The sequence below is a fragment of the Phyllobates terribilis genome, unplaced genomic scaffold (assembly GCF_046119375.1).
Source record: "Phyllobates terribilis strain yellow unplaced genomic scaffold, ASM4611937v1 Scaffold_2__4_contigs__length_985480577, whole genome shotgun sequence".
Classification (NCBI taxonomy): domain Eukaryota; kingdom Metazoa; phylum Chordata; class Amphibia; order Anura; family Dendrobatidae; genus Phyllobates; species Phyllobates terribilis.
In genome coordinates this window covers 723356037-723382467 of record NW_027362762.1, presented here as the reverse complement: position 1 = coordinate 723382467, position 26431 = coordinate 723356037, and the positions used below count along the sequence as shown (strand labels likewise).

Genomic DNA, 26431 nt, shown 5'->3' with positions numbered 1-26431 from the left:
ATGCTGGGTGTGACGCGCGGGGTAACCCCGCCCACAGCCCAGTATCTACTGCGGGGAGCGCGTCACTGAGTCACGCCTCACCTGACGAGACATCAGCAGAAGCAAGAGCTGGCTGCAGCAGGGGATGACGTGATGCCTGTGAGCGGCGCTATTGCTGGCCGCTCACAGGTATCACATGATCCCCGGTAATAAAGACAACTAAAGGTATTTACAAAAACACTTATCGGCACAGTTTCAATACATTGGGGGACAATGGTGCCATTAAAAAAAATAGTGGACAACTTCTTTAATTAATAACATTTCCCACATGTCTACTTTACATTAGCACAATTTTGGAACCAAAATTTTTTTTGTTAGGAAGTTATAAGGGTTAAAAGTTGACCAGCGATATCTAATTTTTCCAACAAAATTTACAAAACCATTTTTTTTTTTTTAAGAATCACATCACATCTGAAGTGACTTTGAGGGGCCTTTATGACAGAAAATACCCAAAAGTGACACAATTCTAAAAACTGCACCCCTCAAGGTGCTCAAAAAAACATTCAAGAAGTTTATTACCCTTCAGGTGCTTCACAGGAAGTTTTGGAATTGTGGAAGAAAACAATGAACATTTAACTTTTTTTCACAAAAATTTTACTTTAGTCCCAATTTTTTTTATTTTTGCAAGGTTAACAGGAAAAAAAATTGACCCCAAAATGTGTTGTGCAATTTCTCCTGAACAAGTTGATACCCCATACGAGGGGAAAAAATACTGTTTGGGCGCACGGCATGGCTCGGAAGGGGAGGAGGGCCATTTGACTTTTTGAATGTAAAGTTTTTTGGAATAATTAGCGGACGCCATGTCGCGTTTGGAGAGCCCCTGATGTGCCTAAACAGTGGAAACGCCCCACAAGTGACATCATTTTGGAAACTAGACCCCTCAGGAAACTTACCTAGATGTGTGGTGAGCACCTTGAACCCCCAGATGTTTCACATAAGTTTATAATATTAAATCGTAAAAATACAATTTTCAAAATTTTTCTCTCAAAAATGTTTTTCAGCCCCAAATTTTGCATTTTCATAAGAGTAACAGGAGAAATTGCACCACACAATTTGTTGTGCAATTTCTTCAGAGTACGCAGATACCAAATATGTGAAGTAAAAATACTGTTTGGGTGCACAGCAGGGATTGAAAAGGAAGGAGCGCCATTTGACTTTTTGAATGCAAAATTTGCTGGAATAAGCTGATGACATGTATCATTTGGAGAGCCCCTGATATGCCTAAACATTGGAAACCCCCCACAAGTGACACCATATTGGAAACTAGACCCCTCAGGGAACTTATCTAGATGTGTGGTGAGCACCTTGAACCCCCAAGTGCTGCACAGAAGGTTATAATGTTGAGCCGAGAAAATAAAAAAATCCATTTTTCCCACAAAAAATTTTTTAGCCCCAAATTTTTAATTTTCAAAGTGGTAACAGGAGAAAATGGACCCCAAAATTTGTTGTGCAATTTCTCCTGAGCAAGCAGATACCCCACATGCTGGGGAAAACTATTGTTTGGGCGAACGGCAGGGCTCAGAAAGATAAGAGTGACATTTTGGAACGCAGAGGTTGGAGAGCCCCTGATGTGCCTAAACAGTGGAAAATCCCCACAAGTGACCCCATTTTGGAAACTAGACCCCTCAAGGAATTTATTTAGATGTGTGGTGAGCACCTTGAACCCACAGGTGCTTCACAGAATTTTACAACGTGGATCTGTAAAAATGTTTTTAGCCCAAATTTTTTTCATTTTCACAATGATAGCAGGAGAAAATAGACCCCAAAATTTGTTGTACAATTTTTCCTGTGCACGCCGATACCCCATATGTGATCGAAAACTACTTTTGAAGCACAGTGCAAAGCTCAGAAGGGAAAAAGTGCCATATTGGAGTTCAGATTTTGCTGGACTAGTTTGAGGGTGCCATGTCACATAGGCAGAGCCCCTGAAGTGCCAGAACAGCAGAACCCCCCCCACTCCCATTAGCGACCCCATTTGACAAACTATACTTCTCAATGAGTTCATTTAGAGGTGCAGTGATCATATTGACACCATAGGTGGGTCACAAAATTTTATACAATTGGCAGTGAAGAAAAAAATAATTACATTTTTACCACCAAAATTTTGTTTTGGCCTCAGATTTTACATTTTTACACTGGGAAATGCGTAAAAATGCCACCAAAAGTTGTCCCACAATTTCTGCTGAATGTAGAAATACCCCATATGTGGCTGTACAGTACTGCTTAGCCAATCGGTGAGACTCGGGAGGGATGGAGCGCTATTTGCCTCCTGGAGCGCAGATTTTTCTAAAATAGTATGTGGACTCCATATACAGAGGCCCTAAGTGCTAAAATAGCAGAATCCCCCGTCAAATGACTCCATTTTGGAAATTATACCCTTTTGGGAATTTATGTACAGGTGTAGTGACGATTTTGACTCCATGGGTGTTTTCCAGAGACAAGCAGCAGTGGATGTTGCTGAGTGAAAATTGCAAACTGCTATTTTAGTGACCAGTACGTTGTAGTGACCAGTACGTTGTGACCAGCTCGTGCTTCTTGAGACACGCACCGGTAAATTAGGCGGGCTGCCATCGCTACAGAAATGCCAAACATGTGGACGCTAACTACAGTTTAGACACACACTGGAGCTCAGAAGGGAGGGGGGCATTTGGATTTGGTAGTGCAGAATTTGCTGAATTTCTTTTGGGGGGTGAGGAGCCATAGCGCTTTTCCAGAGCCTTTGTGCTACCAGTAATGTGAAAGCCCCTATATTTATATTGACAGATGATGGACCCGAGAGGGGACTTTCTTTTTTTTGTGGATTGATTTGAAGTTTTAGTTAGGAACATTTTACATAAAATTTTGGATCACATTTATCCTGCGCTCTATGCTGAGCACTTATAATCGGGATTTCCACGTAAATCTCCGAATGACGTGATTCAGATGAAACCCCCAAGGGATCCATTCACTATAATGAGGCAGTAGAGTTACTGTGGACTGTATCTGGCCACTGTTCAGTGTTGTCCTTTTCAGAAGTGCACAAAACTGCGGCTGATGGTGCACGCCTAATAAAAAGATGGACACCGACGGATCACAGGCCAGACGGCGTCCACGATACCTCCATCTGCCTCATTATAGGGAATCTTCCGCTGAAGTTCCATCTGAATCACGTATTTCAGAGATTTACACGGAAACCCTGATGTAAGCGCTCAGCACAGGATAAATGTGAGCCGAGCCTTACTGCGATCTTTGAGAGGCAGAATAAACAAGTCAACAGCAAGTGAAGAATTGGTTTTATTTATTTCTTACACTGTTCCTCTTGCAGTATAAGTGATTAGACGACTTTATCCTTCAGATCTGTGTGTTTATAGCGATATCATATTTAAATCTGTTTTCTATGTTTGGCAGCTGTCACACACTAAAAAACTTTTTTCTTTGCAAAGACAAGTTTTTGCATCGCCATATTTTGAGAGCTATAATTTTTCCATATTTTGGTCGACAGTCATGTGAGGCCTTGTTTTTTTGTGGGATAAGTTGATGTTTTTATTGGTACCATTTTTGGGCATGTGACATTTTTTGATCCCTTTCTATTCCGATATTTGGGAGGCAGAATGAACAAAAACGAGCAATTCAGGAATTGTTTTTTAGGTTTTTTTTTATGGCGCTTCGCGTGTGGTAAAATTGATAAGGCAGCTTTATTTTTCGGGTCAGTAGGATTACAGCGATACCACATTTATATTTTTTTTATGTTTTGGTGCTTTTACACAATAAAAACTAATTAATTTTTCCGCTGATGGAGTTGTATGGTGGCTTGTTTTTTGCGGTACAAGACGTCATTTTCAGTAGTACCATTTTTATTTACATTCGTCTTTTTGATCGCGTTTTATTCCACTTCTTTTTCAGCAGTATCATGATAAAGCATCATCTTTTGCCTCATTTTTTGTTCATTTTTTTTCCCATGTTCACTGAAGGGGTTAACTAGCGGGACAGTTTTATAGGTCAGGTCGTTCCAGAGTTGGCGATACCAAATATGTGTACTTTTTTTGTTCGCTATTTTCATAAAAATATTTATTTATATATATATATATGTATGTATATAAAATTATATTTTGTGGGGGGGTTTTCATACACTTTTACAGAAAAAAAAAATCACTTTTTAACTTTGTCCCACTATGGGACTTTCAATTTTTTCAGGCTGATCGCTTAGAAAGCATAGGGATGCAGGAGCATTCCTGTACCGTATAAACTGTCAATGCTGCACTGAAACACAAAGCTGCTAGATCATGCACTGTGCACGATCTAGCAACTTTGCTAGCTCTAGTGACCCAGATGTCATCATGGAGACATCGGATCACCATGGCAAAGATCGGGCCCGTGATGACGTTGCGGGGTCTCCGATCCAAGGGAAGAGGGGCTTTCTTCCCTCTGCCTGCATGCTAAATGATGCGATTGCAGCAATTAGCGGGTTAAGGTCCCAGGAGCGGTGCGGGCACCGCTCCTGGCACTGAGTCCCAGGTGTCAGCTGTCAGACTCAGCTGACACCCGGTGGCGATCGCCAGCGCACAGCCCCCATTACGTATATATACTGTATCAGTCAGGAAGGGGTTAATTAAATGACCATTCCTATATTCAAAAGCATTTTTTGTTAAAATTAAGGTCTTGCATGATGACAACTTCACTTTTAATTCAACACCAGGAAAATGGCATCACAACAACCTGACAGAAGTAATCACACTTTTAAAAAAAAAAATGCAAAACTTTTGGTCGCCACTGTAGGGAATGAATGAATGAAAAATCTGAATCAAATATAACCCCAAGACAGAAAGCATGCTGCTTGGGAGTTATGATAGTACCACACACCAGATTTAGGTAGGTTAGTTGAGGGGGTGAACAAGGAGAACAATTTTTGACATATTCAGTTTTAGATAGAGGAAAGACTTGAAGCTAGAGACAGCGGACAGACGGTCACTGGTATTTTGCAGTAATGTTGGGGTGATGTCAGGAGAAGTGTATAATTGGGTGCCATCAGCATAGAGATGGTACTGAAAACCAAATCTGCTGATGGTTTGTCCATTAGGAGCGGTATATAGAGAGAAAAGGAGGGGACCTAGGACTGAATCCTGAGAAACCCTTACAGTAAGAGGATGGGAAGAAAAGCTGGCAATTCATATACTAAAGGAGCGGTCAGAGGGGTAGGAGAACCAAGAGCGAACAGTGTCCTTGAGACTGATAAAGTTGAAGCATAGTGAGGAGAAGCTGGTCCGGCACAGTGTCAAATGCTGCAGGGAGATCCAGGAGAATCTGCAGGGAGTACAGGCCATCAAATTTTGCTTTTAGTAGATCATTGGAGACTTTAGTAAGGCGAGTTTCTATAGTGTATAGAGCGGAAGCCGGAGTGTAAAGAAGGAATTATCTGAAAGACAGCGGATTAGAGGAGAATGGACCAAGGGTTTCAGGAGTTTAGAGATAAAGGGGAGATTAGAGACAGGTCTGCAGTTAGCAGCATAGTTGGTGGAGGGATGGTTTTTTTTTAGTAATGGGTTTATGATAGCATATTTGAAGCAGGAGGGAAAGATACCAGGAAAAAAAAAAAAGAGTTTAAATATTTTAGTTAGGGTAGTGACAGCTAAGAAGAGGGACCTTGATGATCGGTTCTTCTCTACTTTATTATTTTGCTGGTGTCCCTGTCACTACTGGTAACATGAGGTGGACCAGCAGCCCATTCAGATTACTCAGGTAGTCCAGATCCTCCAGGATAGCCCAACGATATGTGACATCACAAGGTTTGCTGTGTCACCAAGAATAGTCTGAAGTCCATGGAATAGGAACCAGGCCATTGCAAAAAGAGAGGTGGACAGGACTTTAAAAGGACATCAACCTAACAGAAGGACTGAGATCTGCATCTTTGTGCAAGGCAGAATCGAACCCTACAAAATGAATTCCAGCAGGCTGCAGATGGGCACATTACTGACCAAAGTGCCAGAAACATACTCCATGAGGGTGGTATGAAGGCATGACATCCTGTAGTGCGATCTGTGTTCACAGCCCAGTGCCATACATGTTGATTAACATTCACGAGTGAACATCAGAAATGACAGGTTTACCATTGGCACCATGTTCTCTGCACAGATTAGAGGAGGTTCACACTGAGCACGTGACAGACGTGAGTCTGGAGATGCCATGGTGAATGTTATGCTGCCTGCAACATCACCCGACATGACCATTTTAGTGGTGGGTCTGTGATGATATGGGGTGGAATATCCTTAGAGAGTCACACAAACCTCCATGTGATAGCAAGAGTACCCAGACCGCTGTTTTCTATTGTGATGAAATCCTCAGAAAACATTGTCAGACCATACATTGGGGCAGAGGGCCTTCGGTTCCTCCTGATCCAGGACAATGCCTGGCCTTATGTGGTCACGGTGTGTAGATAGTGTTTGTGTCATAGCTCGGTCTGGGGATTCAATCCGGTGACCTGTTGCTGCGTGGTTGATTCCTCTATTTATTGAGCTATTGCCCATCTCTTCTCTAAATGCTGATGGTTTCTAGTCTTTGTTTTCCTTTCTTGGCTTGCCCTTATCCAGGTCTTTCTCATTTTCCCATTTTTGTTTATCCCATCACATTATAGGTGGGGTTTTATATGTTCACCCTTCACTGCACTTCCTTGCTGGCTATACCTCTTAGTGAATGTGTATTCAGGAATTCCAGCTAAGGGGTTTACTTGCAGCGAGTCTGTTTGCTTTACCTACCAGCACCTTTTCCTTTTACCACTGTTAGTTTTCTGGGAGGTTATACTTGTTCTTTTATTTTTGGTTCTCCTTAACTTTTGTTCTCTACACTATATGAATGTGTTTTAGTTTCTCACCCTGGGTTTTCAGATCTTACTTCATACTTTCCTTTCCCCTTGTTGGTAGTGTCTTGCGGCCTCCCCTCTGGTTCCTCAGGAGGCAGGAGAAACCCTTTGATGGCCTTTTAGGGAGCTAGGTCCGAGGTGGTGTACTTAGTTGTATGGCTAGGGCCTTTCTACTCTGTACAGAGACCTGTAGGGTGTAGGTGCGGCGTTTCCTGTATATGTGTGTGTACACATTCATAACAGCCTGGATGAAGAAGGCATTGATGCCATGGTTTGTCTCTAACATTCCCCAGACCTGAATCCAATAGAGACATAGAATATATCAGTATGCCACCAAGTACTGTCACAGACTATCCAGGCATTCACTAATGCTGATACAGGTCTGGGAGGAGATCCCCCAGCTTACCATTCTTCATCTCATCAGCATGTCCAGGCATGGTCAGGAGTACATACAGGCACATTGGAGCCATACACACTACTGAATGACATTATGAGGTGCCGTGATAAAATTCATGCAAATTGCATCTAGCAATGATTTTAATGTTTTACTTTGAGGTATTATGAATACTAAATCACCCCGAAAATCATTTGTTTATCAACGAATTACACAATTTATATCAATAAACATTTTCAACTGACACCATTCATTCATTGGTAGGAAATACTGGAAAACAATATCGCTAAATAGGGTCTTATCCGATATAAAAGTGGAAGAAGAGGAGTGCAGCGATGTGCTCACCTGGTATGGTTGTGATACCCACAACACTGTAGGAACACAGATAAAACGGCTGCTGCAGATCCAAGGAGGGATGTCCAGTAGGGAGAAAAGTGGAGAGATGGATCTTTATTGTCCTGGCGAAGACACCATATGTGGTTAGTCCTGATAAGAAGTCTGTGCACTTCGAAATGTGTTGACAAAAAAAAATGATTCTTACCAATATTGCCTCCTGGATATTTCCACCTCATACACCGGTAAAATCCATTGGTGTCCTCGTGAGCGCAACAAAGATCCATCTCCCCATCTTTCTCCCTACTGGACAACTTTCATTCATTAACATCTGAAGCGTGATTGACGAGTTACATTAATTTTTTTGAGCAGTGAATATGAAGGGAACCACATTTTACAGGTACAATATATGGAACACAACATAAAAAATAGGCAACAACAATTTTGAAAAAATGGAAGAGTAATGTTAATATGAAGACCACATCTCGCTGCAAAGACATAAATGAAATATTCTAATTCTTCTCTAAAATGATATGTGAGCAATCATTATAGCATAAGGTAATATTAAACATTTGTTCTGAATTTGTCAGAACTGGGGTAAAATGCTAAACTACACTTCTTTAGCAAAGAGATATATGCCTGTCTGTGTACCATATGCACCACAATGCCATCATACACATTAGAAGTAAGTTGACCGACCCAAATGATTTTATAGGACCTATCTAAGGTATATGGGGTTGTCCCAACTCTCTTAACACCAAAAGTCAGGGAAAGCAGGATCAGGCATATTAGACTTCAACAAGACTGACCTTTTTGCTTTGGGAAAAAACCCATTGCAAAAGGGGTCTAGCAGCAGCTTATACCCCGCTCCCGTTGTGAACACGTGAACACTGGCGTTCATGTGTATGGTGGGGCTGGAGTGAGCCAAAGCTTTCTAAACATGACAACTGATATAATTATAACTTTGATACAAAGATTCAGTGGAAACAATGTGTGTTCTTACTGTACTGTGCTTCATGGCGTGAGCTCAGGTGCTGCGTTTGCTGAGACTTCTTGTACGCAGATTCAGCAGCTTTTAGCGCTTGTTGGAACAACTTCTCTGCATCAGAAATTGTGGTTGCTTCTTCCTCAGCCAACAAAATGTACGCTGTGGCACAACTGTATGAGGAAATAACATTGTAAAGCCTTATATGATAAAGTAAGAAATGGTAATTGTAGCGATTTCCTTAAAGGAGTTGTCAAGTTCATTATACAGGTGCCCAACGTTCTTCTGCTTTCTAGCTTCCCGCTTGCTGGAGAATGGTGCTCTCCTAATGATTGACAGTTTGGACCACCGGTACGATTTTCCAGGTGGCCCGAACCATTCACTCTACCATGCTACAAGGAAAGACAGCTTTGCCACTGAAGAATCAGGTGAGTGCAGGGGCACTGAAGCTGGCTGGATCTCTGTGTGACTGTCATTCTGTGTGACTGCAGACTTATGAATCCCCCCAGTGCATGCACTGTGCGCTGCAGGGTTCGCCGCTTTCAGACCTGAGACCGGAGGGTATGTATGAGTTATATATACCCCTCGGCCAGTGAGCACGGCCTCGCTCCATACACTGCAAAAACCCGCAGTGCACAGTGCCTGCGCTGGGGGGGGATTTATAGGTCTGCAGTAACACAGAGTGACTGCAGACTTATTGATTTTGACCAGACAACCCCTTTAAACACGACAAAGGGGTGTTACTTCACCAGAATATTTCAACAGTACAGACTAAAGTTCGGGGCCTGAAATTTCAAGAGATCATATTGCAATACTTGAACAACCCTTTCTTATATTCTATATTTCCACCTATAAATTAAAAAAATATATATTTTCCAGAATCAGCACCGTTCCAGCGATGTTGGCGCAGTGTCTGCTAGCACCTATATGACTTTATTATGCCATGTGAACTCTGCAGCCTATCAGGGGCTCTGATGGGCTACAGCTCGCACACCTCTCCCAGACATTCTAGTTTCATGTGATGGAAGTGCTTCAGCCCATAAGCAGCCACTGTTAGGTTATGGCACTATTATAATGACAAGCGCCAGCAGACCCGGCACCAACATTCCTGGAGCGCTGTGCAGATGCAGGAGGTGAATATTTGTTTGTTTTTCACTTTACATGAGGAAAAGACAGCATTTAACATAGGGTTGTCCAAGTAATGAATAACACCTTTAAAATGTGTTAAAGTTTCACATTTTTAATGCACATAAAGTAGAAACTTGGGCAGCATGTATCAGGCACTGGCTGTATGATCTCAGCCATGTATGTGAGTCTGAAACTCTGTGGGATTTCAGAGAAAAGCATATTGTAAAAGCCGCCGGCTGCTTCTCCCCTTCTGCTGCCCTGGAGGGACAGGTCTCTTTCTATACGTGCACGCGGGAGAGACCTGTCAATCCAGGGCAGCGGGCGGGGAGAAGCAGCCAAGGACCCGCCTCTCTGACTAGTCTCCAGTGCAGCTTGCTCCCAATTAAAATATGCTTTTTACTGAAATGCCGCAGCGTTCCAGAGTCTAACTTACCTGGCTGAGATCATACAGTCAGTGTCTGACACATGCTGCCCACGGATCGGGCAGCCTGTATCAGCTGTCAGGATCACTTTGAGATTAAACTTAGAGTGACCTGGCTTTTTTGCACTTACTCATTAGATACTTCTAGAGCTTGGTATGCAGCTTTTACTCTGGACTGAGGGCTTCTTTCACGCCATGCTTTCTGCATAACTATTAAAGGAAAATAAATATAAAAAAAGAATGCTAAACTAAAAAGAATGATATAACAAACAACGTAGATGTCAGATAAATATGATCAGAGGTCTCCTGATCTCTAAAACATCTCATTGGCTTAAAGGGAAAAAATGAAACAGGACAAATGCATTTTTCAGTAAAAAAAAAAAAAAAATTATAAAATTAACATCCTCCTAATGGAAGTCACCCACTATATTACACAAGGATTTATGGTTTCAGAGATCAGTTTTAATAACAATTTTAATAATGCTATGGAGGACTTCGTAAAAAATAGTTATTAACTTTACAGGACGATAGAAAAAAAATAATAATTATAAAACTGGCGATGGGGCTGGGAATGGCGGTGGTCCTGGAAAACACCTTTATAAAGAATACGAAAATACTCAGAAAGCCCCTTTAGTCAATATTGCTTGATAACATACTTCTGCTGAAAACTGATTTAAAAAGCATATGACACAGCATGTTATGTCCAACAAGATGAAGGCAGCACCCTAGAGTCCATTATAAAGTGATTTATTGACCCATGGTGAAAGGGCCTTTCATCATGGGTCAATAAACTACTTTATAACGGACTCTGGATTGCTGCCTTCATCTTGTTGGATATAAGTATAGGTTTGGTCTTGCCTGGGGGGGCTCCGCAGCCGCTATTACTTTCCGCTTCTGCTGGTGAAGCACCTTATTTTTGTATTTATGGAGCATGTCTGGTTCTGTTACTGTATCTTTATAGCAATTTTGGTTATGTTACCATATCTATGTTGTAAGTCTGGCCCTGTTTTCATATCTATGTACAACCCCTGGCAAAAATTATGGAATCACCAGGCTCGGAGGATGTTCATTCAGTTGTTTAATGTTGTTGAAAAAAAGCAGATCACAGACATGGCACAAAACTAAAGTCATTTCAAATGGCAACTTTAGGGCTTTAAGAAACACTAAAAGGTACTTAGTAAGGGTAATTTTTTTCAGACCAAGCAGAGGGAAAAAATTATGGAATCACTCAATTCTGAGGAAAAAATTATGGAATGACCCTGTAAACTTTCATTTCCAAAACTAAAACCTGCATCAAATTAGATCTGCTTGTTAGTCTGCATCTAAAAAGGAGTGATCACACCTTGGAGAGCTGTTGCACCAAGTGGACTGACATGAATCATGGCTCCAACACGAGAGATGTCAATTTAAACAAAGGAGAGGATTATTTAAACTCTTAAAAGAAGGTAAATCATCACGCAGTGTTGCAAAAGATGTTGGTTGTTCACAGTCAGCTGTGTCTAAAATCTGGATTGAGGATTGGGGATGATGGGGCCATGCATACCAGGATTGAGGATGAGGGGTACCATGCATACCAGGAATGAGGATGAGGGGTGCTATGCATACCAGGATTGGGGATGAGGGGTGCCATGCATACCAGGAATGGGGATGATGGGGCTATGCATACCAGGAATGGGGATGAGTGGGCAATACTTACCAGGATGGGGAAATTTACCAGTAGCTGCTGCAAGTCTGGTTCTGTTACCGTATCTATGGTTCTGTTATCATTGCCGTTGGCTCGTGGGCGTGTAGAAGAGTGAATATGCATTCTCTTTAGTAGCGAACACAAGACAGCTGAGCCGTAGCAGGAGCTGTAGCGCTGCTGACACTGTGCACACACTATTAAAGAACAGGGATATTCACTCTTCTCCACGCACATAGTCCCGGCGTGGAGAGGAGTGAATATCCCCGTAGCTGATCTCGGCGTCTGAGAGCGCATGGCAGTGACGTCAGCTGCTGGCAGAACAGGAGCAGCGCTGGAGCAGAGGGGAGGAAGGCGAGTATGAGTGTTTATTTTTTTTAATGTGTGCAGTGATGGGGGGCCATGCAAACCAGGAAAGTGGGGCAATACATACCAGGATTGGGATGAGGGGGCCATGAATACCAGGATTGGGTTTTAGGGGGCCATGCATACCAGGATTGAGGATGAGGGGGCCATGCATACAAGGATTGGGGATGAGGGGATCCATAAATATCAGGATTGAGGATGAGGGGGCCATGCATACCAGGATTGGGGATGAGGGGAGCCATGCACACCAGGATTGGGGATGATGGGTGCCATGCACACCAGAATTGGGGATGAGGGGTGCCATGCACACCAGGATTGGGGATGAGGGGTGCCATGCACACCAGGATTGGGGATGAGGGGTGCCATGCACACCAGGATTGGGGATGAGGGGTGCCATGCACACCAGGATTGGGGATGAGTGGGCAATACTTAACAGGTTGGGGAAATTTACCAGTAGCTGCTGCATTTCCCATCCTAGGCTTATACTCGAGTCAATAGGTTTTCCCATTTTTTTGTGGTAAAATTAGGCGTCTCAGTTTATACTCAAGTATATATGGTATTGTAAATCATTGTTAGTTTTCTGTAATGCTATGATAGAAGCGGAAAATACAAAAATTTGGAAGCAGATCCTATAAATGTCCTGACAGATTCCTTTTATTACGACCCATCCTGCACACAAACATTCATAGAAATCCCCATCCCTCTTATTCCATTTTTCTTGTTAAACTTTTTTTTCTAGTTACTGTGTAATTAAGGATTGTGTGGAAAATGTATGAGTTTTCCTGCGAAGACAAAATATTAGTCTTGGCTTGAAATGGGACACAATATAGCCTTTTGTTGCAACTCTGACAGTCGCCCATTAGCTGAAAGCTAACATTTCCTGGATAAGATGAATGCATTCACACAAGCCTCTGATTTAACAATGCCCAGGTAAATGGATTAATGTTCTCAGTGATTTATTATGCAAATAAAAGTAATAAATTAGTGAGAGCCACAGACATGGCATTCTCTCACGGATATACACGTAACCATGAAATGGCTATCACGTATTTCCATGTAGTCTCCGGAGAGAACGCTTCACTTTAATAGGAATTGCGGAATTGCATGAATCTAAGACTGGATATTACTATAGGAGGAAATATGGATCTGACTGCAAGAGAGGAGAGCTAATTTGCATCCCTTTTCCCAGGAAGCAGTGCCCCTAAGGCTATGTTCACAAGAAGCGTTTTTCAGCGTCTTTTTTTGCTGTTTTTTCATGCAAATTAAAAGCTGCTTTTTACAGTGCCAGCAAAAGCTGTGACATTTCAGAAATCTTATGCACACTGTAAGGTGGCTAACGGACACATAGCCGATGGGAGGTATGTATCGCAGAGATGGCTGACCTCTGTGATGTAACCCGGAATGTTGTTCTAGTGCACCTAAGCACTAAGAGGACTGTTTGGTACACCTGGGGCCGGGTTACGGGCAGCTGTGAGAGATGGGCGGGTCTGGCTGCCCACCTACCTCCCCTCTGGGTGTGGTTAAAATATAAAATGGAGGCCGTTGTTTGGCACATGGTCTGTGTTTTGGAGAGGCCTCCTCTATGTTGTTGTCTCCAGACAAAGCCAGTGAACTGGACGATACCCAGCCTGTGCGCCTACAGGACTGGCTAACCAGAAACTTTGCCTAAAGGGCTCTATACTTTGTTTGCCTTAACAGAAGGCTGTTTGTTTTCCTTTAGCTTTTTCCTGGGTTTATGAAGTAATAAACCAACATGGACATTTAAAGAAACATGCCTCCTGTTTGCCTCCCGACGCACCCAAGTGAGTAGAAACACGCTTGTTTTCTTTTTCTGACTGAACTGGAAAAACTGCGGCTTTTTTAAAATCGGCACCATGTCAATTCTTTCAGGGTTTTTTCAATGTTTTTTTCACCCACAGAAAGCAATGTGAAAGTAGAAAAAAATCACTTAAAAAAACTCAACAGCATATTTTAAACATTTTTCATAAATAAAACTAACTTTAATAAAAATGTACAGTAGACAAAGCACACATGCAATCCGCTCCGAAAACCGCTGCAAAAACATAAAAAAAAAGCCACAAAAATGCTTAAAAATGGACATTTTAAACACATCGTTTTTACTGCAAAGACAGCAGGTTTTGGCTGCATATAAACATAGCCAAAGACTTAATATTGCAGCACAGCTTTTGTAGTATCAGATGAACATTATCATCTTAACATATTGTTGTAAATGCAATTTTCTAAAGTAATTATTTTTCCTGTGTGATATAATCCCAATCTGTGCTAATCAGTTATTAGCTTCTGTTCACACCTGCATTGTGGTTCCAGCTTTTAACCAAAGCCACACCACTGACCAATGACAGAAACTGCCGATTGTCCCATCATTCCGACATCAAAACCACCAGACTGAGAGCAGAGCCTTATTATAGTGAGCTGGGCTCTATCACATTCATCTTTTATTATTCATTATTAGCATTATTTCACTTACTATGGAACGTTAATCTATAATATAATCGGCCAAGCATTCCTCTGTCTGAAGCCTCTATAGACTGCGAATGCGCAACGCGAAGTCTGGCTACAGACAGAAGAACGCAAGGAGCCGTTACAGGTAAGAGGAGTGTATGGCGCCGGAGATCGCGGTATGTGTAGACACTGAACGCATACTGCGATCTCCAGCGCCATACTTACATACTTACCTGACCGGGAAGAGCGTTGCCGCGGCGCCTCTCTTCTGGCCGGAGACCAGGGGCGGAGTGAAGGCGTCGGAATCGGCGCATGCGCATAGCGCTATCTGGCGCCATTTTACTGAAGACACATTTGCAATGTGTCTTCAGCAAAATAGCGCCGGACAGCGCAGTGATCCGGCGCCGCACTCCTCCCTCGGCCTCCGGCAGAACAGTACACCACATCGCTGGAGCACAGGGAAGAAAGGCGAGTATAAGTGTTTATTTTTTTTGTATGTGTGCAGCGTGAAAGGGATGAGGGGTGCCACACATACCAGGATTGGGGGATGAGGAGGCCACACATACCAGGATTGGGGGATGAGGGGGCCACACATACCAGGATTGGGGGATGAGGGGGCCACACATACCAGGAATGGGGGTTGAGGGGACCACGCATACCAGGACTGGGGGATGAGGGGGCCACGCATACCAGGATTGGGGGATGAGGGGACCAAGCATACCAGGAATGGGATATGAGGGGTGGCACATGTACCAGGATTGGGATATGAGGGGTGGCACGCGTACCAGGATTGGGATATGAGGGGTGGCACGCGTACCAGGATTGGGATATGAGGGGTGGCACGCGTACCAGGATTGAGGGTGAGGGGTGGCACGCGTACCAGGATTGAGGGTGAGGGGTGGCACGCGTACCAGGATTGAGGGTGAGGGTGGCACGCGTACCAGGATTGAGGGTAAGGGGTGGCACGCGTACCAGGACTGAGGGTGAGGGGTGGCACGCGTACCAGGACGGAGGGTGAGGGGTGGCACGCGTACCAGGACTGAGGGTGAGGGGTGGCACGCGTACCAGGACTGAGGGTGAGGGGTGGCACGCGTACCAGGACTGAGGGTGAGGGGTGGCACGCGTACCAGGACTGAGGGTGAGGGGTGGCACGCGTACCAGGACTGAGGGTGAGGGGTGGCACGCGTACCAGGACTGAGGGTGAGGGGTGGCACGCGTACCAGGACTGAGGGTGAGGGGTGGCACGCGTACCAGGACTGAGGGTGAGGGGTGGCACGCGTACCAGGACTGAGGGTGAGGGGTGGCACGCGTACCAGGACTGAGGGTGAGGGGTGGCACGCGTACCAGGACTGAGGGTGAGGGGTGGCACGCGTACCAGGACTGAGGGTGAGGGGTGGCACGCGTACCAGGATTGAGGGTGAGGGGTGGCACGCGTACCAGGATTGGGGGGGATGAGGGGAGGCACGCGTACCAGGATTGGGGGGGATGAGGGGACCACGCGTACCAGGATTGGGGGGGATGAGGGGACCACGCGTACCAGGATTGGGGGGGATAAGGGGACCACGCGTACCAGGATTGGGGGGGATAAGGGGACCACGCGTACCAGGATTGGGGGGGGATGAGGGGACCACGCGTACCAGGATTGGGGGGGGATGAGGGGACCACGCGTACCAGGATTGGGGGGGGATGAGGGGACCACGCGTACCAGGATTGGTGGGGGATGAGGGGACCACGCGTACCAGGATTGGGGGGGGATGAGGGGACCACGCGTACCAGGATTGGGGGGGATGAGGGGACCACGCGTACCAGGATTGGGGGGGATGAGGGGACCACGCGTACCAGGATTGGGGGGATGAGAGGACCACGCATACCAGGATTGGGGGGGATGAGGGGACCACGCATACCAGGATTGGGGGGGATGAGGGGACCACGCATACCAGGATTGGGGGGGATGAGGGGACCACGCATACCAGGATTGGGGGGGATGAGGGGACCACGCATACCAGGATTGGGGGGGATGAGGGGACCACGCATACCAGGATTGGGGGGGGTGAGGGGACCACGCATACCAGGATTGGGGGGGATGAGGGGACCACGCATACCAGGATTGGGGGGATGAGGGGACCACGCATACCAGGATTGGGGGATGAAGGGTACCACGCGTACCAGGATTGGGGGATGAAGGGTACCACGAGTACCAGGATTGGGGGATGAGGGGTACCACGCGTACCAGGATTGGGGGATGAGGGGTACCACGCGTACCAGGATTGGGGGTTGAGGGGTACCACGCGTACCAGGATTGGGGGTTGAGGGGTGCCACGCGTACCAGGATTGAGGGTGAGGGGTGCCACGCGTACCAGGATTGAGGGTGAGGGGTGCCATGCATACCAGGATAGGGATGAGGGGAGCACATAACAGGATGGGGAACAGGATGGGGCAGCACAAATACCAGGATGGGGGCAGCACAAATACCAGGATGGGGGCCCATATACCAATAAAAATGCTCGCCACCTGAGCGTAGAACGGACTCAATAGCTAGTACATATTATATACATACATGTATATCACAGACACACAATTCTTTTAAATAGAAATGAAACCCCTACCAGCATCAGATGGCCGTAAAGAGTCTGTGTCACAAGTAAAAAATGTCTGGTGGTCCTGTGCAGATAGATTCATGTCATAATATGTGAGCGGTTCTTTTCCAGTTACCCAAGTATACCTGAAATACATGATAAAGATGAAAATAGAAGACACACAATGAAAGTGGCATTAATACAGTAGATATTATATAACAGTATTACAATGGGAAGGAAAGAAAATGTCCATTTAAGCAATTACTAGGAGGAAACAGTCACTAGCTTATACAGTATAGTCTACACTAACCACCCTTATTAACAGCTGACGTCTACACAGCGGACACAACATTCATGTAACCATCAATCTTATTGCAAACAATCAGATCTGCCTCGATCACCCCAGCAGTCATATACCGTATTGCTCTTCTCATGGCAATCACCAAATTTTGGTATTAATATGTTTCACTGATATCATATAAAGTAAAACTTATGTTAACAATAGTGATGAGCGAGCGAGTTCTGTTAACCCTTTCGGCGAGCATGCTCGGGTGCTCGCCAAGTATCTTCAGCGTACTCGGGTGTTATGTTTGAGTCACTCCGTGTGCATGATTTGCGACTGTTTGACAGCTTTAATACATATGAGGAATGCCTAACAAACAGGCATTTCTCACATGTATTAAAGCTGTCAAATAGTCGCAAATCATGCACACGGAGTGACACTCGGAAACCACCCGAGCAAGCTCGTAAATCTCGAGTAACTCACTCATCACTAGTTAACATATCTGGGTGCTCCCAGCAGGATATAGAGAAGCCATATACTTATACTAGAGAGGTAACACACATACAGTATACTGAGGGACACCCACTTACACAATTGTTATTTATGAGGGGGTGGATGTTTAGTTTTAGACTTTTGAACAGATCAGGTTTCCATAGAGTGGCTTATGGTCAGGCCTATAGCGTCATATCAGGATCACTAGGCCTGCCTGCATTCCTTTAAACATTATAAACTTGCAGTATTGGTTGAAATTTAGCCAAAATATGCTGGGGCCTTATTCACATCAAAGCTCCTCATTGTCTGCACATGGGGCCATCAGTGTGATCGGTGCGGTCATGGGTGATTATCAGTATCTTTCGTATACAATATGTCTCTATTCTGCAGATAACTGGTGTTTTCACGCTGCCGGAATCTGCAATTATGGGCTTTTTTTCTTGGGAGATCCTATTTACTGTGTGCCAGGAACATTTGAGACACATACCATTAAAAAAAAGTTGCAAGGTATACCACTGTATAAACATATATAAGTCACCCACAGACTGTTTTGTGGGATGCCTCTTCAAAGAACAAAGATGTCAACTATACTATACAGAAATATATACAATACTGCAAAAAAAAAAAAGTCAAAGCCAACCAGAGGATGGAAAAAAGGATATTATTTTGGCATTTGTTGGGTAAATACATTTGGCCTACAGACTCAATATACAGCTCTGATGTGATTAAAACAAAGCCTTAACCTTGGTGTAAAGGCGCACTATAGGTGGTAGCCTAGCTGTTAATGGCTTCCAGACAGGCTTTGCACAAGCCACTCTGTTTAACACATCCTAGAGGAACCCTTGCTTTCTTTCGTTAATCCCTATACAGGGATCTGGACTTACACAAAGACCCCCCTGGGTTATGTGCACAGAGTGGCTGCTGGCTGGAGGGGCGGTCTGGCAGCGAGAAGGGTTGCAAAGTGGGGAAAAAAATCAGAAAACTGTCAAGTAGTCAAAATATAATCTGAGGTCAGGAACTAAACCCCAGAAGTACAAAGAGGCAAGAGCAAATCCAAGCAGCAAACCAGGGTAAGTAATACTATAACTGGCAACATTGGCAGGCTACATAAGGTTTAAATAGAGTGTGGCTCTGCCAAAGTCTCACAGTAAGGAGCTAATTAGATGAACAACGTTAAAGTATTAATCCAAAAGCTTCCTGCCCTAATAGCACCGCAACAATCCCAAAAATCACTTAATAGAACTGCTCACATCACCCCACGTAGTCCTCAATGAAAATACAGCACTGCCTAGCGACAGACGCAAAAGTACTAGGGGTGAGTTCAGATACGGATGGGTTGGATTGTTTCAGTTTTTGTTTTGCGGGATCAAAAATATTGGAAATTGCTCTGAAACCATCTTTTTAGACACTAGTTCTCAACTCTACCTTTTTCATAAATAAAGTCGTATCAAGAATGTCTGCAAAACATGTTTGCACGCCATTTCTCAATGGAGCGATTTATCATTTCTTATTACATGTCCACCATCGACTTGCCAGTGATATCCAGACAGCTAGTGCTGGAACAAATTAGCAGCTAAGAGCATAGATTAGCTCACACTGGGCAATACAATGAGTTACACAGCCACACTTGTCAGCGTGAACAGTTACAGATCTAACAAGCACAATTTATTAAAATGCAACCAAGTGGATGAAAAGCTTTCTCAGCGAGCAGCAAGAGCCCACTGCAACGTACGTGGAGGGCTCGAGTTACACCGAGGCTGGGATCACACATCGTTTCTGGGCACATTTCTGCCTAGACCATAGAGAAGGATATTATATAAAGAAAATACTGACAGTTCACACTTTTTGTATCTACTCCTGTGTTTGGCTCAGAAAACTGTTACACAAAGTACGTGAGTGATGTCAGCCTATGGGCGGCTTTGTACACAGCGGGACATTTGACATTTTCCATGCCAGTGAAATAAGATGCTCCGAATTTATCAAGAGGTGCGTATTCTTACTAATTTTGGCTCTCAGAATTATAGATCTACGCCTGCTATGATGAGACATTGATATACACTATCATTTACACTCATTTTTGTAAATTATAGTAATCTGGTGGACTGTGATTGGCCATGCCCTTTTTACTAAGCCTCACCCTTTTACTAGCAATTTTTTATGGTATAGGGGTAAAAAGTTGAAATTTTTTTTTTTTTTTTACATAAAAACACAGCGAATAAAACTTTGTTTCATAGCTTTAAGTTAGAAGGTAGACTTCAATTCATGGAGGTCAAACTATAGCCTAACATGTTCATCCAGAAGAAGGCAAAAACCCAACGGGGCCGACTCTAACAGCTCCATATTACGGGAAAAATTCCTTCCCGACTCCACGTAATGCAATCAGACTAGTTCACTGGATTAAAGTCCCATCGCAGAATCTAGTTCTCATAACCTGTAATATTATAATTATCAAGAAAGGTATCCTTGATTTTTAGTAGTGAATCACTCATTACAACATCATGCGGCAGAGAGTTCCATAGTCTCACTGCTCTTACAGTAAAGAATCTGCGTCTGTGATTATTAAACCTTCTTTCCTCTAGACGTAGAAGATGCCCCCTTGTCCCTGTCACAGACCTAAGTGTTAAAAGATCATTAGAAAGATCTCTGTACTGTCCCCTCATATTTATACATTGTAATAATATCGCCCCTAAGCCTTCGTGTTCCAAACTGAAAAAACCCAAGTATAATAACCGGTCTTGATATTGTGATTTTTAATATGCCATAAAAGTGTTATAAATCCCTTCAAAATTTCCCCGAATGCAGTTGTTAGACTGGCCCCCGATACATTTAGCATAGTGTTGTGCGGAGTAAGATTCGCCTCATTCAATAAGAGATGCACACCACTTCATGAATTAGGTGAATCTTACAAGTGGCGTGCATCTCCGGCAGGAATGTACTCTAGTCCAAGACTAGAGTAAATTTCTGGAGTAGGTTACACAACTAAAGAGGTGTAACTTTTTATGAATTTGACTAGCAGATGTAACTCATATTGGCATAGCAGGCTGGGGCTGGCATGAAAACACCAAAACCAACAATGTTTTTATGCAACTTTCAAGTAGCGCAAAAATATTGTGTCTCTTAAATATTGTGCCACTTAACGCCACAATTCTGGTGTAAACACCTTAATGAATCTGCCCCTTATGTCAGAAAACCGCGAAACAATACCCCATTTTAAAAACTGCACTCCTCAAGGACTGTATTGAGAAAGTTTGTAAACTCTTCAGGTGCTTCACAGGAATTATTGAAATGAGAAATAAAAATGTAAAAATGTAAGAAAATGCAGTAACTTTCATGGAAAAAAAAATTCATTATAGCTTCAAATATTTCAGTTTCACAAGAGTAACAGGAGAATAAGGAGAAAAAGGACCAGACAATTTGTTCTGCAATTTCTGCAGTGTACATCCATACCTCATATGTTATCGGAAACTACTGTATGGGTGCACTGCAGGGCTCAGATAGATCGTGGATACCAAACAGGCCACTGTACCTGGCAGACCTGGAGGTCCCTGCACGACCTCCGGCTGCCATACCAACCACTACCTCCCCCCAATCGCATTGTGAAGGTGTCGATGGGATAAGAGAGGGAGCCACCACCATCTCACAAACTTTTGAATGCTGCAATCGCGATTGATCGCAACATTTAGGGGGTTAAATAACCAGGGGCGGTGCTGGCACCTGCTCTGCCTTTACAACGGGAGCTCAGCTGTCAGTTAACCCAGCTCTTGGTGGTGATTGTGCGGGCCCAGCTCATGTGCCCACATAATTACCATGACGTTACGGTATGTCGTCATGCCGGTAGTACCTTTGGTCAGAGCTTCATCCGTGTTTCTTACACACACGTGGTCAAAATTGTTGGTACCCCTCGTTTAATGAAAGAAAAACCCACAATGGTCACAGAAATAACTTGAATCTGACAAAAGCAATAAATTAAAAATCTATGAAAATGAACAAATAAAAGTCAGACATTGCTTTCCAACCCTGCTTCCACAGAATTTTTAAAAAAAAATTAAACTCATGAAATAGGCCTGGACAGAAATGATAGAGATAGATGCTGGGAAAGGAAGTTGTTTCTGCGCTCTCTGGAGTCCACCAACGCCTTCCTCAGGACAACCATACAACCATTCATGTATGGTTGTCCTGAGGAAGGAGTCGGTGGACTCTGAAACGCGTAGACAATAAACCTACATTTTTATCCATACTAATGGTTTGTCGTGACTCCAGAGAGCGCAGAAACAACTTCCTTTCCAAGCATCTATCTCTAACATATCCATAGGAAGCTGCAGCATTTGGAGTCCAGGCTTTATAGGTGTTGCGTCCCACACAACCCTTCTATGTGAGCAGTTTTTAATACCTTTATGTAACATTTATTTATTGGATAAGACCCTATTGTGCTCTTGCATTTTTCCATGGACAGAAATGATGGTACTCTTAACTAATATTTTGTTGAACAACCTTTTGAGGCAATCACTGCAATCAAACGATTCCTGTAACTGTCAATGAGACTCTGCACCTCTCGACAGGTATTTTGGCCCACTCCTCATGAGCAAACTGCTCCAGCTGTCTTGTGTTTGAAGGTTGCCTTTTCCAGACGGCATGTTTCAGCTCTTTCCAAAGATGCTCAATAGGATATAGGTCAGGGCTCATAGAAGGCCACTTCAGAATAGTCCAATGTTTTCTTTTTAGCCATTCTTAGGTGTTTGTAGCTGTGTGCTTTGGGTCATTATCCTGTTGCAAGACCCCTGACCTGCGACTGAGACCAAGCTTTCTGACGCTGGGCAGCACATTTCTCTCTAGAATCCCTTGATAGTCTTCAGATTTCATTGTACCTTGCACAGATTCAAGACACCCTGTGACAGATGCAGCAAAGCAGCCCCAGAACATAACAGAGCCTCCACCATGTTTCACAGTAGGGACAGTGTTCTTTTCTTGATATAGGGAAAATATTTTCTTTTCTCGATATGCTTCATTTTTCCGTCTGTGAACATAGAGCTGATGTGCCTTGCCAACAACTTCCACTTTTGTCTCATCTGTCCATAGGACATTCTCCCAGAAGCTTTATGGCTTGTCAACATGTAGTTTGGCAAATTCCAGTCTGGCTTTTTTATGATTTTTTTTCAACATTGGTGTTCTCCTTGGTCATCTCCCATGAAGTCCACTTTAGATCAAACAACGACGGATGGTGCGATCTGACACTGATGTTCACCTTTCTTTAGAAGTTATCCTGGGCTCTTTTGTTACCATTCGTATTATCCGTCTCATTGATTTGTCATCAATTTTCCTCCTGCGGCCACGTCCAAGGAGGTTGGCTACAGTCCCATGGATCTTAAATTTCTGAATAATATGTGCAACTGTAGTCACAGGAACATCAAGCTGCTTGGAGATGGTCTTATAACCTTTACCTTTAACATGCTTGTCTATAATTTTCTTTCTAATCTCCAGAGACAACTCTTTCCTTTGCTTCCTCTGGTCCATGTTCAGCGTGGTACACACCATGTCACCAAACAGCATAGTGAGTATCTGTAGCCCTATATACAGGCCCACTGACTGATTACAAGATTGTAGACACCTGTGATGCTAATTAGTGGACACAACTTGATTTAACATGTCCCATTTGTCACATTATTTTCAGGGGTACCATCATTTCTGTCCAGGCCTATTTCATGAGGTTTTTTTTTTTTTAATTCTGCGGAAGCAGGGTTGAAAACCAATGGCTAACTTTCATTTGTTCATTTTCATAGATTTTTAATTTATTATTACTTTTGTCAGATTCAAGTTATTTCTGTGACCATTGTGGGTTTTTCTTTCATTAAATGAGGGGTGCTAACAATTTTGACCACGTGTGTATATGAAAAAAAAAGTGAGATCTCAAGTTTCTCATATCAGTCTGTGATGGTATCTGAGTGCTGTCTGAATTTTTCATGGTCCCATAGACTTGCGTTGGCTAGTTTGCTCTGGGACTCAGATCAATATCAAACAATTTTCTGTGCTTATGCGAAAATAAAATTGGACATGTGAACTATCCCATATATTATAATAGGTATGAGTGCCATCAGTGAAAAACATGGAAAGCAATCATTCGAGAAAGAATGACGTGTGAAGGAGCCGTTACGCATTCAGCAGCCAGCAGTGTGCAGGGAAAAGCCTATAAAAGCTAAATGATGCTACATTTCTAATGAAATCCAATTGTAAAAAATAATTTGAAACAAAAATACTTTTATTTCAGTAACAAAAAAGTCCCAAATGATGTCCATATCTTTTACGTCTTGCATGCAAAAAAAAAAAATATGAGCACAATTAATAGGTACTAGTCATAGCTACATTTGCAGTGCTTAACTATAGTCTGACATCCATTCTGAGTCATATCTTATAACATACCCGGTAACTGGCTAGCCTGGAAATCCACTGGAATTCTGTGGTCCGCTCAACCACCGCTTAGGATACCCAGACTTACAACTGGCACTCATTTTCAGCAGTGTTGAGTGAATTTACATGAAACGAGCTTTAGTGGTTAAATAAGGCACTGTCTCACAGATAATCAAGCAGCCAGTGTAAAAAATACTGACTTCAGACAAACCATCGAGTGATGCAGGGTGGAAAGTAGATGAAGATTCACCTAACATGACCCGTTACTGAAGACATATAGATGCTACAATATACATATACAGTATATTAATGCTCTCATGTATCAAAACTGGCTCAAAGATAGTTCTTGTTTTTTTTTCATAAGTTTAAACACAAATTTGGGTGTCCTTTATTTATTTCTCACTGCTTTACATTACCAATATATCCTGTATTGATGTCCAGAAAATATAAGCACTCCTGTCAGTCCCTGTCTCTGTTGACTAACCTGGTCTATGGCTTTGCTACTTTTATTTGTCAGTTAATCTTGGACTTTGCCAGTCAGTCAGCATCAGGTGTGGAATTAAATGGGTTCTTCAAAAATGGCCCCCATCATGTAATTCAAATGGCAGCCCATCCTAGTCATGTGTCAGGACGGGCCGCAGTCTGAAGAAACACAGCTCCCGAAACCAGAAGACCAGCATTGTAAGCACACATACCAGTGAGCTCCCGGAGAAGGCCTGTGACAGAAGAGAAAATAAATCTCCTAAACTGATTGAGCTCAAAAGAAGTTTTTGCCAGCCTCAGTCTTCCATGTGCGGTCAGCAATCAGCCGAGGAGAAGATTTATTTCTTCTCCTGTCAAAGCCCTTCTCCAACACCTCACTGATATGTGCGCTTAAGATACTGGTCTTCAGTCAGTTGAGACACAGGTCTCAGTAGCTGTGTTTCACCAGGCTGCAATCCATCCTAGCACATCACTATGATGGACAGCAGTTTGCATTACGTAATGTGGCAATTTCATTACATTCTTGGAGAACCCCCTTAAGCTCAATTTTTTGTAAACATGGTTGGAAAAATGTGGGGATCGAACGAAATGTAATCAACTATAAGAGGTAATATGCACTCCTTTCTCTCTTTAATGCTTAAAAGTGTATGGGCCAGCTACCTTGGCATGACTGCTGAACTTAGTCATTGGTTCCAGTAGTCAAATGTGATAGACGTGATGTCACTGCTGCAGCCATGTTGACAAAGATTAGTGGGAAGCTGCGGAGAGGCCGCAATAGTTAAATAATGATGATTTTGCTATTTGTACACAGATTGATCACTTGGACAAATGAGATCTGAAACAGGACCACCACTAGACAAGAGGTTGTCACTTTCAGAAAACGTTTGGCTAGACGTTTTGGTAGTTATAAAAAAAAACAAAAAAAAAAAAACTGAGTATTACCGTACTTACCGTCCACGGGTCCAGCGCTGTGACTCTGCCGCTGCTTCGATCTCTGTTATTTGGCTGCATCAATCACTGAGCTCAGTGGCTCGTGCTGTCTACATGGGCAGAGCCAATGAGCTCAGTGACTGGATGCAGCGTTGGCAGCATATCTTCAGCACAGCAGACAAACAATAGAGACCAGGGCAGCAGAGAGCCGCTGCTGGACCCGGGAAAGGTAAGTAATACTCAATTTGTTTTTTAATAACTACCAAATCTTATAGCCAAAGGTTTTCTGATAGTGGACAACCCCTTTAATATAAAAGCCTGATTTAAACTATACATCATTTTCCAATAACCCATTCCCTTGATCTAGCAAATGGTATTTCTGTGAATTTAGTCAGTGGGCTTACCGTGAGTTGTAGTGGCATGTGTGACTGAAAGCCAAAGTATCATTATACTTCATATTACAACCCTGATTTTCTATTTTTACTTTGGGATTTTCAATTTCTCCTTGTACTTACATGTACCATCTCTGGGCATACAGTGGGCAGAGCAGAAGGGCTAATGACCACACAAAAGAACATGGAACATGCATGTAACCTTAGTAAAGCCATCATAAAAAGCTTAAT

The 26431-nt window shown here is 43.4% G+C and overlaps 1 protein-coding gene across 1 annotated transcript in view; it reads right to left on the bottom strand.

Annotated features, from left to right (window-relative positions):
• Nucleotides 1-26431, bottom strand: part of ST7L (suppression of tumorigenicity 7 like) — a 196750-nt gene that overhangs the window by 103781 nt on the left and 66538 nt on the right. The window contains exons 5-7 of the mRNA XM_073667182.1: nucleotides 17249-17364; nucleotides 10264-10342; nucleotides 8602-8756 (exon numbers count right to left, since the gene is read on the bottom strand). Coding sequence (XP_073523283.1) covers nucleotides 8602-8756; nucleotides 10264-10342; nucleotides 17249-17364 — 350 coding nt within the window. The remainder of the gene's footprint in view (nucleotides 1-8601; nucleotides 8757-10263; nucleotides 10343-17248; nucleotides 17365-26431) is intronic.